This window comes from Chenopodium album, chromosome 10 (assembly GCF_948465745.1).
Source record: "Chenopodium album chromosome 10, dcCheAlbu1.1, whole genome shotgun sequence".
NCBI classification, from domain to species: Eukaryota; Viridiplantae; Streptophyta; class Magnoliopsida; order Caryophyllales; family Amaranthaceae; genus Chenopodium; species Chenopodium album.
The window spans coordinates 18,347,408-18,362,613 of NC_137843.1; the positions used below are offsets into that span (position 1 = coordinate 18,347,408).

A 15,206-nucleotide genomic window follows, 5' to 3' on the forward strand; every position below is an offset into this window, starting at 1 on the left:
CCCGAAACAACAATAAATATTTAATAATTAATTAATTAATTAATTAATTAATTAATATTTAATAATTATAATAATAATAATTAATATTTAATAATAATAATAGTAATAATAACAGTAATAATAATAATGATAATAATAGTAATAATAATAATTAATAATAATCATAATTCATTTTATATAATAAAAATTAATATTTAAATATAATAACTAATATTTAAAGATAATAATAATAATTATTTTTTAATAATAATAATAAAAATAATAAATAAATAATATTTAATAATAATAATAATAATTAATATTTAATAATAATATTTAATGATTATAATAATAATGCAATAATAATAATAATAATAATAATAATGAAATCTGTTCTACTCTGCTTTAATCTGCTCTGCTCTGCTCTACTGAAATCTGTTCTGCTATGCTCTGCTTTGCCCAGAAGCTCAAAAGAACAGGACCTTAGTGGTTTCCAATCCATTAATATGTGACATGAAAACGAACACAAGACGACACAACTTGTTTACCAGCTCTATTAGCTAGTACATCATACGGAGTATGATACTTCATATATATACAAATGTGAGATTTGAGAGTAAAATGGAACTCCAATAAAAATATTGGAGCACCTTCCGTATAATACACAAAAGATATCATTGAAATCTAAAATTTTACATTAAAAAATAACTAAAAGATGTACTCAAAAGCTAATGTTAGGGGTGTCCATTCGGTTTTCGGATTGGATTTATCCCAAATCCAATCCGATCCGAAATAAATTTCGGTTTTTAATTTTCAAATCCAATCCGATCCGAATTACTTACCAAATCCAATCCGATCCAATCCGAATTATAATTCGGTTATTTGGATCCAATCCGAAAATCCGAATTAAAATACGTTGCTAATTTTTTTGGGTCTATTGCGATATAAAAATAAAATTGCAATAATACAATTCAATTCTTAAAAGTATAGTAGTACATGATTTGTACAAGTATTGAAAACATAGGTTTACATGATTAATATTGTTATAATCATAAACATAGTTTAACATGATTAATATTAACAATATTTTTTTTGTAAAATAACGCTTTCATAATTCGGTTATTTCGGTTTTTTAGATCCGAACAACGTCAATCCGATCCAATCCGAAAATCCGAATTTTCAAAAAAAATTCAATCCGATCCGATCCGATTTAAAGTTTGGATCCGATCCGAATTGATAATTCGGTTTGGATTGGATTGGATTTCGGTTTTTATCCGAATAATGGACACCCTTAGCTAATGTTGAACACATCCTTGGATAGATAAAGGGTATGTAATATGGATTAATGTGATTATGGATATAGGATATGTATCACTTCCAGCAAGGACCATCATAAAGTCAAAAAAAACAAGACAATGATTACAACAACTAGACCACACAAACAAGACACAACAAATCTGAAATTCAATATTCTCGTTTACATATTGTAATGTAAAAAATGTCTTCTTTCTTCAAATGAAATTACGAGTAAATAGATAAATCAAACAAACTCAAATTTCTAATCAAAACTTCTGAAATTAGCGCCAAACGCAAATTAAGCGGTAGCACCGCTTCCTACAAAGCATCAAATTATTCTCAGTGTAAATAAATACACCATTAAAAATGGCGATTACATTTCAATTTCAATCAGATATGCGTTTCTCTCTCCAATTCTCCTCATTCTTCCGCCGCCTTTCGCCGCCGTTTACCGCCGATTATCGCCGCCGGTTTTCACCGGCTGCTTCCGGTAATTATCACCGTCTTTCGCTGCGGTTGACTGTTAAAGCTTTCTCAAACGACGCCGTTGAGAAGGTTGTTGATAAACCCTCGATTTGTACTGCTGACGAGCTTCATTATGTTCATGTTGCCAATTCTGATTGGCGTCTTGCTCTTTGGCGTTATCATCCTAATCCTCAGGTTTTTAATTTTTTGATTTATTTAATTTTGTTTGATTTGAGGTTTTTTTTTATTTTTTTTTATTTTTATTTATTTTAATTAGGGTTTTGATTGTGATTTTTGGGTGTTTAACTATGGTGAATGTGCAGGCTACTGCCAGGAATCATCCTCTTTTGTTATTGTCTGGTGTTGGGACCAATGCGATTGGCTATGATCTATCTCCCGAGGTACTTAAATTTTCACTTTTTTTTTTTTTAATAAATTTTTATTTTTGGATGTTTATTGCTTTTTTATGATTTGGTTCATCAATGTCATTGGAATTTAAGTGTTTAATTGATCAATGATATAATTTAGCGCTGCGAATTGACAAAGTAATAGATGCAACTTAATATTGTTATTAGTTGTTGATATGACTGTGAAACATAACAATGATTGAGGATTTGAGGTGTTGAGTTGTCCTGATTATCTGTACGTTATCTGGAAATGATCTGGTACTCCGTATATGAGTTGTCGGTGTGATGAAAATTATGAACAATGTTAAAATGTTTATACTACGTATTCTATTTAGTGTGTACTGTGTAGTGGGGTTTTTATTTTATACGAGTACTTCATAATATAGTGGGTAATGAATTAATTTTTTAATTAACCTTTTTTAGTTAGTGTTTAGTAGCTCCAAGTGAAGTGAAAGAAATTGTAAAAATGAGTTGGTCAATGTCATTTATGGAAAGAATGATTCGCGTGTCACATAAATAACAACAAAGTAAGAAATTCTATGAGTGATGAGCTTGGATGTGTTAGAAATTATAAATAGAGATAAGATAGGAGAAATAAGAACATACATGTATTCAATCCAATTAAACATTGTAGGCTTTGTAGCATTACAAGACTTTATATACGCATGCACATCTTAACTACTTATTAGAGTTAAGGAAACATAAGTTGATTTAGTGGGTATACATGGATCCACTAAGCTACTACATTAACTCAAGTAAGGATAATATGCCTTCTTACTTTAACAAACTACCAATACACTACGCACATGCTCCGTAGAGCTTGGCACTACTTTGAATTAGAAATTGAACGAAGAAGAAATTAGTAATTTTTGCATTTTAAATTTCTGCTATAATTTCAGAATTTTTGCTTTCTTTTTCACAACGTGATGGGCTAGATTTATTCATCTTGCTTGGGTCATATCCCTGGTTAAAAGGACTGTCTAGGACATTTTCCTAGCCTCAAATTTAAATGAGGAAGTATTTGGGACTTAGTTTGAACTAAGGTTGTTATCTTAAAGTTGGTGAAGTTATATGTCATTCATCAACAGGGCTAGGTATTATATGAAATACGAAGTACTAAATAATTTTTATATTCTTCATTTTGACAAAATGTCTATAGTCTCTTTTTAGTTTTCCTTGAACAAATGTCATATTGTTCTTAAGCTTCTGTCCCTGTTATCTCATTAATCTTCAGCGGTGCATTCTCATTGAAAACCAAAGATAGTGTACTTTATTTATATTTTGCTTTTCTTCTAGTTTATTACAACCTTAAGTTAAAAGAGAGTCAGTGATTCTGTCTCTAGCTTGTAACCTACTACTTTCCGAAACCAGTTTAATTCTTGGACTTTTTTTCACTTCCTTTAAATCATTTATGAGAGGTTAGCTTTCTGGCTGGTCTCCATGTTCCTTGCCTTGTAGTCTCTAGATTAACACCATATGCACCAATTGAAAGTGAATTTGAGAAGAATGTACTGTGAAGGTATTAATTTATCTCCTTCATATATGCATGGCGTGAAGTATCTAAGCTGGCCATATTAGAAAAGCTAAGATGCATTAAGATAGACTTAATTTCATTGTATTTCTGTGTTTACTTGGTTGTTATGCTTTATATAAGGACTTGTTAAGTCTACATAAGCTCTACACTTATAACTTTTGGCATTTAAGTGGGGTATCCTAGTATCCTACGGTCATTGTTAAACCTTAATGCAATTTTTTTTTAAATATACCCCAAAATTGTTGTTTTTTTTCCACAGTAACACCACAGCCATTTTCTGTCAAGTCTTGATAACATTTGCTGTGAATATTAAATATGGTCGGCCTTTATAAGCATTATGGCACTCTGATTTTGATAGGGTTCAGGTCAACATGATCCCAAGTCAAGAATTGGGGCATAGGCATTTAGGTTAATGTATCCATAGTCAAGAAATGCCTTAATGTGAACTGGGAGTGTCATAAAAAGGAGTAAAACATTGGAGTTTTGCTGCAAATGTGGCTGGGATAGAATGGAATGGAAAGGTGGCCATAGGGCAGTTAGGGGTACCTTTATGTGTCCCCCCCCCCCCCCCCCCCCTCTCTCTCTCTCTCTCTCTCTCTCTCAAGGGTGTTAAGGAGGATAAGATTCATTAGTTATATGTATATATTATTGTTCATTCATATGCTAGAGTGCTCTATGTCGTTTCCTTTTGCATGAAAAAAAGGTCAGTCTCATTTTTGAAATTCTGCTTTGATTTATAGTCTACTTTTTCTTGGGATCATGTTGTCAAATAAAGGCTTTTTGATTGGCAGGTAAATAAGATGAAATATGGTCTCTGGCGGTCTTAAAACTATTTAGGTGGCTTTGTTTCCTTTTTTTTAATTAATATTATTTTTGTGGCAGTCTTCATTTGCTCGCTACATGTCTGGACAAGGATTTGATACATGGATTCTGGAAGTTAGAGGGGCTGGATTGAGCATGCCTGCTACACACTCTAAAGATGTTGAACAGTCAGCCCATGAAATTTCTAGTAAGATGGAGTCAGCAGCTGAAAAGGCAAAAGAAGCTGCGACTCAAACAAGGCAGTCTGCAGCTGTTGAGGATGGGGCAGTAGCTGATGCAGACGTCCCTGTTAATAATGGAGCTCCATTGACAGTTCCAACAATGTGGGATGAATCAGAACTTGTTACAAAATTAACAGAAACATTCATGCGTTTGTCTCAGAGGCTCTCTGGCTTTCTTAGTGAAGGTCAATCAAAAGTCATGTCTGCAAGACTATTTGATCAACTTCAGAAACTCTTGGAAGATTCTTATTTACTTGACCGCTTCAATGACATAAAGGAAAAGCTTTCGAGCTTGTTAGAAACTAGTGACAACTCTTCTGTAGCTAATCAAGTATCAGATCTAAGCCAAAGGCTAGTGAATATCTTTGAAGAAAGTCAACGCTCGGTCTCGCCTCCACTCTTTGATTTGCAGACCCGTTTCTTCACAACCATAGAAGAATTTCAGAAACAGCTTGATGTGATGGTGAAGTATGATTGGGATTTTGATCATTATTTGGAGGAGGATATTCCTGCTGTGGTGAGGTGACCTTTCTTCTTAATTGTTGGTTAAAAACAGATTCTGTATTTTTAACAGTTTTAACTTTTGATAATCCTACTTTCATCTGATTTCTGATCTTCTTCAACTCTCCCTCACCCTTCATGCTATGACAATTATAAAAATCTTTTTAAATGTGAGCTAACATGATATATGTATGATCTCTCATTCTGCCAATTTTTTATGCTCTGTAATTAGCTTCATGCCCCCCTTCTAATATTATACTCTCACACTTTGTGTCTTTGTGATGCAGATGGATTATATAATATCTCAAAGCAAACCCAAGGATGATAAATTGTTTGCCATTGGACACTCAATGGGTGGTATACTGTTGTATGGGATGCTGTCCAAATATGGTAAGTTGTGACGTATTGGTGTACATGTTTTGTGACTATTGATTACTTGGTTTCACATCTTGAAGTCTTTTTTATTGCATGAAAGTGTCAAAGCTTGAGCTACTAAGTGCCTTACCAAAATCTAAAGACAGGAATCAAGGGGGAACCGAGGGAGAGATCTATTGGCAAGAACAAAGAAAAGAAAGTAAATTTAAGAGAAATCATAACAGTAAGAACGAGATTGAGATATGGGATTACTTTTCATGTTTTTATCGTGATTTTCCAGATTGCATTTCTGAATTTAACCAGAGACAACACTTACAGAATTGTGAAATCTGTAAAACATTGATCAAGTAGTTACTACTCAGTACTACAATACCTTGCCAAAATGGAAAATCAAAACTTTGTGGCTTTAGCTCACCCAAACTTCAATTCTTTTTGGAAATCTCTATAACTAAAAGCCATGAAGTTGGTTTTGACACCAAAATTTTGTTGTGTAATGGGTCCCAAGAGCTTTTCTTGTAAATTTGACTCAAAATCTTCATTTATAAAGATGGTGTTTCCGGGATTTGTTTTTGGTTTCAGTGGAAATACTAAGAGAGAAGAAATGGTCTCGCATAATGAGATAATGATAAGCACAGAGCACCAAACCCTCGATTTATTTGCCAAAAAGCAAGTAGACAGAAGGCCCTTGAAATACCAAAAATTAAGAATTAACCTCCATTAAAGCATGCTTAAGTTCATAAGAATTTACCTCCATTTTCTAGAATGTGTCATCAGTAAACGTTAAGTTGCATAAATGAGGAGGAGGAGTCTTGTGAATTTTCAAACAAAGTCATAAAAACGAGAGCAGTCTCCTCTTATCAAGCCTCGACATCAACCGAACCTAATGACTCTCTTATATCTTTACACTTTTATTGGGTGGTTTTCCAATGATTCCTTAAGCTTAAGCTACCCTTGATTACATCTAGGCCTTTAAGCTTTAAAGAAAGGATATAGCTGTATGATTACTTGGAAAAATTCCTGTGCAAAAGCAGCCACTACAGTGAGGGATGGATGTTTTGTGCAACACATGTCTGTGCTGGGTGCAGCACTTAATTTGCTGTACTGCAATAATTGTGGGGCTGCGGGAATGTACAACAGTGCTTAATAAGCCTTGGTGGACTATGCACTCTCCTGGCCTCAAAAGTACAATTTTCCTTTGCTACTTTTACTTCCGGTTCTCTCACAAACATTTGTGCTCCTAATCTTTGGCATTTATTGGTAATTCTTGACCTAAGACAAGTCCTAAGAGATCAAAGTGCAAGATAAAGTTAAATTTAACTCTTGAAGTTGCTCTTGACACCCCATGAATTCACCATGAGATTATAGTCTTGTTTTTGGGACTTCCAAATCCAAAGTTGGGGTTGGTCATCAAATTTCCTGCACGTGCCTAATTAAAAATGTACTGGTGTAAAGGGTCTATTAGATCTGTTTGTAGCTGGGCACATCCTTTAATGCCAAGTGCACATACATCTATGAGATCAGTTTGTAGCTGGGCACATCCTTTAAGGTGTTCATTAATAAGCTACAAACGTATCCTGTAAGGACCAGTGCACATACATGTGTTCAATAAGCTAGCTGGGCACATTCTTTAAGGTGTTCATTAATAAGCTACAAACATATCCTGTAAGGACCAGTGCACATACATGTGTTCAATAAGCTACAAACACATCCTTTAGCTTATTAATGTGTTTAACCTTATTGTGTATATCGTATTTTATTCTATACTTCAAGGTGTTCCTGCAATTCCTTCTCAAACATACACATCTCTACTTGACCAATCTTCTTAATATGATCCCCCTAAAAGCTCATCATTCTAACCCTTAACTAACACCAGCGTAATACTTATCTTTAGAATTTCCCTTTTGATATTAGAGGTATGCTATGACTGCAAATTGCTGTTACAATCCCCGTCGTCACTGTTCTTTTGAGCTAGCCTGACTTACTATTAAGAGCTGCATGTTGGTTACTAATTATCACTATTATTACTTTTGGTTAGTCACTATTTGGCTATTGTTCAAATCAGGATACGAAGGTAGAGATCCTAGATTAGCAGCTGTTGTAACATTGGCGTCTTCACTTGACTACACAACTTCCAAATCAACACTTAAGATGCTCCTACCCCTTGTAAGTGGAATACTAGTCAATTCTGCTTTTTTTTGGTCCTTTCCTTCTTTTACAAGTGATATAAAATAATTTATTTATTTGCATCTATTGTTTTTTCAGGCAAATCCTGCACAAGTCCTTAATGTCCCTGTTGTTCCACTAGGAGCCATGCTATCAGCTGCTTACCCTTTTACATCAAGTCCTCCATATGTCTTGTCTTGGCTAAATAATTTAATATCAGCAGAGGACATGATGGATCCAGAGTTGCTAAAGAAGCTTGTTTTGAACAATTTCTGTACGCACAAATACCTTTTATTCTTTTGAATGTTGGTTTGATTTTCTTCTTCAGTCTGTGATGAGGAAGAATAGTACATGTGGCACTCACAACACAACATATAACAAGCACTTTTTTTTTCCTCTTTTGCTTGTATTAAGTGTTAATCAGCTTTTTTGTATAGACTCTCCACTATATGGATTGATATTCTGTTGATTAGGTGCACATATATTATTAGCCCAACTTTTATAGTTGTTTCTTGTTGAATTTTCCATCTGTTCTTTCCCTATCCTTTTCGAAGTTAAAAACTGCTTTCTTATTGGAGATGTGGATTGACAACCATTTAATGCCTATATAATCAACTTCTGTGTGTGCAATCTGAACTAGTTGGATTGCTTCTATTATACTGTTGTTTTTGTTGATGTTCCCATTTATGCTGTTTTCCAAGTTTTTAAGAACTGCTATCTTTGCGTCTTGTACATTTGTCATTATGTTATAATTGATGTTCAAGCAGCCATACTTGCTAGTGTTCATAAGAATGTCTTTAACTGTAAGGTGAAATTTTGCTTGAATGTCAACTATCAACTCTTCACCATAAATTTTTCCTCAAGTATCTTCTTTTAACTCAATGATAATACCTCCAGGTACTATATCAGCTAAACTTTTACTACAACTAACAACAGCTCTTCGAGAGGGTGGACTGCGTGACCGTAGTGGCACCTTCTTCTACAAGAAGCATTTGCCCAAAATTACTACCCCAGTGTTGGCTTTCGCGGGAGATCATGATCTCATTTGCCCACCTGAAGCCGTTTATGGTATTCCTTACTTTTTATATATTTCATTTCTTAACATCTTAGTCTGTGTTTAATGTTTGACTTTTAGCTTCTGAGACATCATGACGTTGATTCTGACTTTTTTTTTAAAAAAAAAATTTTTTGTTTGTTTTGGTTTATTACATAATGTAGAGATGCTCCTGACATCCGTAAGTGAAGATGTTATAATAAGTGACCTCCAAAGTATTGTTCTGTCTTCGCACTTTCGCACTAATACTCCCTCACTAATTTATGTCAATGCTATGTTAATTAAGAGGTGGTCAGTGCCAATTAAGAGGTAACATTAACATTGATTAGGTCTTGAGAATACATACATACATACATACATGCTAGTGATGAATGGATGCTGGTGTTAATGGTGTCTTGGAGATACTGTTACTGCGTGGTAGTTAAGCTAGCTTACTGTGAATGTTTTTTGTGAGGACATCGTTAAGGGGTGGGTTTGAGTAGACAAAATGAATAATCTTCTAAGGGTGGTTTATTTTAACTTATTATTAAGTAGCATACATTGGGGTGGTTTTGGACTGAACTTTCTTATACTAATTTTTTTTAGATAAGTTACTTTGTATATTATTGATGATACCCAAACTCGAATACGTGGATCCTTGAAATTGGCTTTATTGTGAATTATATTTTGTTTTATTATTAAAATAAAAAAGAAGTCTCCTTACAAGATTACAAATCAATACTCCCTCCGTCCAAAAATAACAGTCTTATTTACCCAAAAATTGCCCCAAAATAAAAAAGGAAAAATCTCCATTATTGTTTCTCTTATTGTTCACCTTTAATTAACCAAACCTAGCATCCTTTTTTTTTTTTAATTTATTTACTACCTCCGATTTTTTTAGTTGCAACTTTGGAATATTTTATATCTCCCAAATAATACCCCAAAGTTGCAACTAAAAAAAATCGGAGGTAGTATTTTTTTTCAATCAAACCTACTTGTTTTTAGTTCTTTTTTTTAAGCATTCAAATTTCACCATCTTTCTTGTGATATTTACCTTTAATCAACTAGTCCACAATTTTTTTACTATTCACATTGCCTGTAATCAATCAAACCCCACTATACTCTTCTTTATTCACCTTCCTAAACACGTGTGCAATAGGCAAATGTTGTTTGGGGACACAGGGACTTCGTTGCAGCCCCTTTTAGGAAATTAAAAATCTATGCTCTCCCACCCCGAGTTTCTAGCACAAAGGAATATGTTTTTTTTATCCAACCAAAACTCAAGAGGAAAAGTGATGTAGTTTTAGCTTAGTGTTTTTAAATTGATTGTCCAAGATCTAATTTTGACACTTTCATGGAACAGAAACTGTGAAGTTTATCCCTGAAAACATGGTTACTTATGAAGTTGTTGGACAACCTGGAGGTCCACATTATGCACACTATGATTTGGTTGGAGGAAGACTGGTTAGTATATTCTGACCTTTCTTTTGTAAATTATTTACTCAATATCGCCAAAAGCCATGCTTGATACAATTACCAGCATATTTTATATTCTTCTGCTTCAGTTTTTTGTGGCTTGCTGTGAGTCTGTGAGTGTCCCCAACCTCCTCTCCCTTCCACATAAGTTTTTGAAACTTAATGCTTATTCTTGTTTTTGCATGCTTATTCTTGTTTTTGCAGGCTGTAGAAGAAATATATCCTCGTATAGTTGAGTTTCTGAGCTGTAATGACTAGAGATTTGGATTAAAAGGACAAGACCCTCTTTCAAAATGATTTTATTTCTTTTTGTGGCTAAAAAGAGCAAAGCAGCTGCATCTCATTTCACCAAATCAAGCTATTTTCACACCGGTGCTCAGTTAATTTATGATTTTGAAAATGGAACGCAGAGTAAAGTTGGCCAAGGCAAGCAGCCAAGCATCTCTCCTTTTTACTGAGGATGTCAAGAGTTGCTATCAGGATGGGTTTGGTCTGCTATCCAAGCATACGGTTCCCATACTTTTGGTCAGAAATCAGAATGATACATGTGTATAACGTTTTCAGATTCTTGACTCTTAAGTTTATAGTTCGTATATAGAATCGAACATGCTGGTAAAATGTGTTTTGCTGCTGGTTTTTATTATTTTCTTTACAAGCTGTACAGACTTTGTTGTAAAATGTCCCTGTCGTTTTCATTACGTCAAGTGATGGATTTTGGGTGTCATTCTTTTTCTCAATATCAAACCAAAAATTAAGGAAAGCAAAGAGCCAAAACTGAAAAGGAAATCTTAGATCTATATATTTTGGAGTTAATGTTTATATGGTCTCCTTTTTTTATTTGCATAAGATGAGACTTACTGTTTGTGAAATAGATGTGTGTTATCCTGTCTTTATTTTGGGATACAGATGGTGTGTGATTTTGTTTGTTGAGGGGGAGGAGGGAACTCCATTACTTGGTGATAAATTACTTGGTTAAGGCTTATTTTTTATTTTTTGAAGAAATTAGCTTTAAATAAATAAACTAGCTCTTTAGGTTATATTCTATATATCAGTAATTAAATATAACTTAATAAGCTGAATGATAAATAAGTTGTCAAGACTTAATTGAAATTTAAGCAATCTGATTAAAGCATATTTTTATTGTGAATTAAACTTGTTGCAACTTTATTGTAAAGTAGTGAAATTTGTTTTAACTTATCTGAACTTATATAAAAACATACTAGTACATTGAATAGAATATACGTTTAATTGTTTTTTGGTCCGAGTAGCACTTGGGAAATTCATGTAGTATGATTATACGAAGGTTTATTGGGTGATGAATGAATAAAGAGAATTCATTTCCTATATCAGTTGTGATTTTTCTCCAATTATATGCTTAAATGAACTATTGATGCTACAATCTGTATTTATTTTGTTGACGCTGAAGAGAAATTACAATGGCATTGCACTTGAACATATTATTAGAGATCAAGAGTACTTTAAAAAAAACATATTATAGAGTTTTGTTATTTTTAAAATACCTCATATCGTTTTATCATCGCGCCCCTTGAGGATTTCCCTTATATCGAGGAAGAGGTTACCTTGTTAATCACTGTGTCTAACTTGTTAAACCTTGAGTATTTATATTTTTTGGGTGTAGAGAGAGCTCCTAATAAAAGGTAATGATGTAGACGGGATTTAATCTTTGATGTTAGAGTAGGCAACCACCTTAATTGTTATACTTTGCTTTGCTTATGAGTTATGACATTGAAATTATTTCGAATTATGCTGGGCTCCATGTAACAAAATCCAACCCTTTTGAATCCATTCAACATAGGTACAACTACAGACTACTGAGTACAAGTGGTCAACTTTAGCACCAACAAAAAATGTCTCCCTTCAGTTAAACAAATTTAATTCAGAAAGCATCAGAATATTATGGGCATATAGATAAATTTAGTAAATTACAATAAATCAAGTAATTTCCCTTATAAATAATGCTAGTCATGCAGCAACAGCAGAAAACCAACAACAGTGTTATCTCAGAGTTTGTTTTGTCATCTTTAGAAATTTACCTTCAGCAAGATAAATTTTTTGTACCAATTTTAGGCTGCAAAATCTAACCATTTCTGTCAAGATTCATTTCTTCCCATCACTTGTTTTTTTTCCTTCGTTATTTCTTATGGTGTTCTGCTTTTTTTCAGAAGATAGATGATCACAAAATGGGTAACATTTCCAATGTGGGAACAAAATTTTTATGTCGTCTTGGTAGGCTCCCACATTGAGTTAGTGCTCTTATCGTATTCTTCGTTACATGTTATGTTTTCGTATATAATGTGTTCTGTATCTGTCTAGTATTACTCATAAAATTCATCGAAACATCAGTAGCTTGATCTAAGACTCGAGTGCAGGTAAAATAGTGTTAAATGGAATCGAACATGGCTGGTTTTCTTTTGAACGCATCAACTCTTGATCTTGGGCTTAGCTTGAATACTCTTCATACCCAAGCTTGTCATCATGCTGATCAGAGTATGTGTTCTCACACACTTTGTTTTCAATTATGTTTATTTTTGTTATATTATATGGTCGGTCCAAATCTAGCATGTCATCCAATTTGGCTACTAGATAACTGTTCCAAGATTCAAAAATAAATTCTAATTAGCTAGTGAAGTTGTTTGGAATAGATCCTTTCTTAGGACAAAAGTACTCCTTCCATATATCTTGTTATTCCCATTTACACGACACAAGGTGAGTTTCCCACCAACTACATTTGCTTGAGCGTAGGGGGGATTTTCCTTACCTCCCCCCTCTACTCTCAAGTGTTGAGCTGAAGAGAAAAAAGTGAAAAAAATTAATCATCAAAGCGAGCCTAATGCTTTATCTGAAACTGATGCAGGTAACCAAAGATTGCAAATGGATTCGACAATAGTCCCAGGGGGTTACAATAATGATCCGATGCAGTGGTCGTACCCAAGTCACTTGGTACGCCTCAAAAGTCCTAATTGCTCAGAATCTAACCCTGATAATTCTACTGAAGACCTGGAGGGAGTCCAGAGCAAAGAACGATGGACTTATGTTAAGGTCAATATGGATGGGATTATCGTAGGCAGGAAAATCTGCCTCGTCAATCATGCTGGTTATGCTGACCTTGCTCTTCAACTAGAGAACATGTTTGGTAAGCTCACAAATGCATTACTTCACTAGAATAGGAGATAATCATGCACAATTTTCTTATCAGTATGGCCTTAATTTTGAGTTCAGGTGTGTTAACAGCATATGGCTTACGCTTGTTTCAACGTGGATCGGAGTTTATGCTCTTCTACAAGGACAGAGAGGAGAAGTGGAGGTCTGCTGGCGATGTTCCATGGAAGTATGTTTCCTTCATTAGCTAATAGTCATGTTTTTTTTTTCAAAAATTAACATGAATTTAGTCATTCAGTGCAACAGCTTTAGTGTTTTCTGACCCTCGTTTCACTATACATTGTGGTTGCAGAGAGTTTGTAGATTGTGCAAAGAGGTTAAGGATATTGCGAAAGAACAAAGTGCTACTCTCTTAAGTCCAAACAATGCCTGCTCTATAACATAAACGCATGAAACTCGTTTGAGCCTGCTATCAGGACTTAGATATGAGTAAGGATTTAGATTCACTAGCTTTCAAATTGTAATGAAAAGTAAAATAGCTTGCTCCATTAATCTATCTAGCTTTTGATCAACATTACATAATCCCACTATTAATCCTTACTAATGTCATCATTAAATCTTCTTAATTGAGATAATGTTGACTATGGTGTGTGGGCAATGAGGCCTGTGAATAGTTTGTTCACAGCAAATGCTTGATTCTAATATGACTTATAATCCTTTGTAACGTCATCATTAGTTAAATCTTCTTGCGACGCCCTTTTATAATTTTTGGGTTATCAAGATCATAACAATGATTGTATTGTGTATGGCACAAATTATATTGGTCCAATGTCTTAATGGAGTGGATGTGTATGCATCCCTACCTTAAAAAAGAAATTTGAGACTCTTATTAATAGTGTTTGGATAATTATATCCCTCTAAAAAAGTTACGTATTCATTTGTCGTCATTAAGCTTATGAAATGTGTATAGAAAATTATATCATCTAAAAAATTATTTAATTATTTGCCCTCATTAATATTAATTGCCTCTATTTTTTTAAACTGTTAAAAGTAGTATGTAGACATTTATACTCTTACAAATATTTATTTATATAATTTCTCTCACTAATGCGGCCAACAACTAAGTTTAACTTGTGACATAAGGTCAAACTGATAAAGGTCTTTCGATATGACTAGCTATAACACACATAGAGGTACTTATGAGACGAGACAACTCGTGAGCTAGTCAAGTTTGACTCGGTCAAAACCCGACTCGAGTGAGCTTGACTCGAGCAAGATCGAGATTGACTTAAAATGTTAATGAGTCGAGTCGAGTAGTTCATTACTCGACTCAAAAATTCGTGAGAAGCTCGAATTCCTTTACATAATATTATATTTACTAAAAATCAAAATATTTTGATAAAAAAAAAAAACTTGTTTTTACATTAATATATAATTAATAAATAAAACATTATCGTCATATGTATATTTATCAAATGAGAAAATTAAAGAGATGTTACATTAAATAGAGAGTTTTAATAAGACGGATCAAATTGCAAGCTACTCGAGATCGACTCGATCAAAGCTCGACTCGATTATATATAGTCAAAGCTCGACTCGATCAAAGCTTGATCAAAATTTGACTCAATTAAGCTCGACTCGATATGTTAATGAGTCAAGTCGAGCTACCCCAAACTCGAACTTGACTCGTATCATAAGCACCCACACCACATCGCGCATGTTAACTGCTCTAGTGTACGTAATAGAAGATTCTGGATAAATCAAAATAGGTTTGTCATATTAGAAAGGCTAGAAACGTGAAAGTATCGAATTCG

At 33.8% G+C, this 15,206-nt stretch overlaps 2 protein-coding genes across 2 annotated transcripts; both read left to right on the forward strand.

Annotated features, from left to right (window-relative positions):
* The first annotated feature begins 1,398 nt into the window (after positions 1-1,398).
* On the forward strand, positions 1,399-11,091 carry LOC145563743 (uncharacterized). Its single transcript, XM_081624171.1, has 9 exons — positions 1,399-1,935; positions 2,064-2,141; positions 4,564-5,241; positions 5,513-5,615; positions 7,663-7,763; positions 7,863-8,037; positions 8,661-8,831; positions 10,160-10,260; positions 10,477-11,091. The coding sequence occupies exons 1-9, from the start codon at positions 1,642-1,644 to the stop codon at positions 10,528-10,530; spliced, it is 1,755 nt and encodes a 584-aa protein (XP_081480297.1). The 5' UTR covers positions 1,399-1,641; the 3' UTR covers positions 10,531-11,091.
* Positions 11,092-12,597: 1,506 nt separating this feature from the next.
* LOC145563745 (auxin-responsive protein IAA32-like) lies at positions 12,598-13,914 on the forward strand. The gene is made up of 4 exons (XM_081624172.1): positions 12,598-12,780; positions 13,148-13,426; positions 13,513-13,621; positions 13,745-13,914. The coding sequence occupies exons 1-4, from the start codon at positions 12,678-12,680 to the stop codon at positions 13,806-13,808; spliced, it is 555 nt and encodes a 184-aa protein (XP_081480298.1). The 5' UTR covers positions 12,598-12,677; the 3' UTR covers positions 13,809-13,914.
* Positions 13,915-15,206: the final 1,292 nt, after the last annotated feature.

Bases quoted from the DNA above. Each gene is read 5' to 3' on its own strand.
- LOC145563743 (XM_081624171.1), top strand. From the start codon at position 1,642: ATGGCGATTACATTTCAATTTCAATCAGATATGCGTTTCTCTCTCCAA. The intron at 7,764-7,862 runs GTAAGTGGAATA...TTGTTTTTTCAG, and splicing joins TTAAGATGCTCCTACCCCTT to GCAAATCCTGCACAAGTCCT. The intron at 8,038-8,660 runs GTACGCACAAAT...TAATACCTCCAG, and splicing joins GCTTGTTTTGAACAATTTCT to GTACTATATCAGCTAAACTT.
- LOC145563745 (XM_081624172.1), top strand. From the start codon at position 12,678: ATGGAATCGAACATGGCTGGTTTTCTTTTGAACGCATCAACTCTTGAT. The intron at 12,781-13,147 runs GTATGTGTTCTC...AAACTGATGCAG, and splicing joins TTGTCATCATGCTGATCAGA to GTAACCAAAGATTGCAAATG. The intron at 13,427-13,512 runs GTAAGCTCACAA...TTTTGAGTTCAG, and splicing joins TCAACTAGAGAACATGTTTG to GTGTGTTAACAGCATATGGC.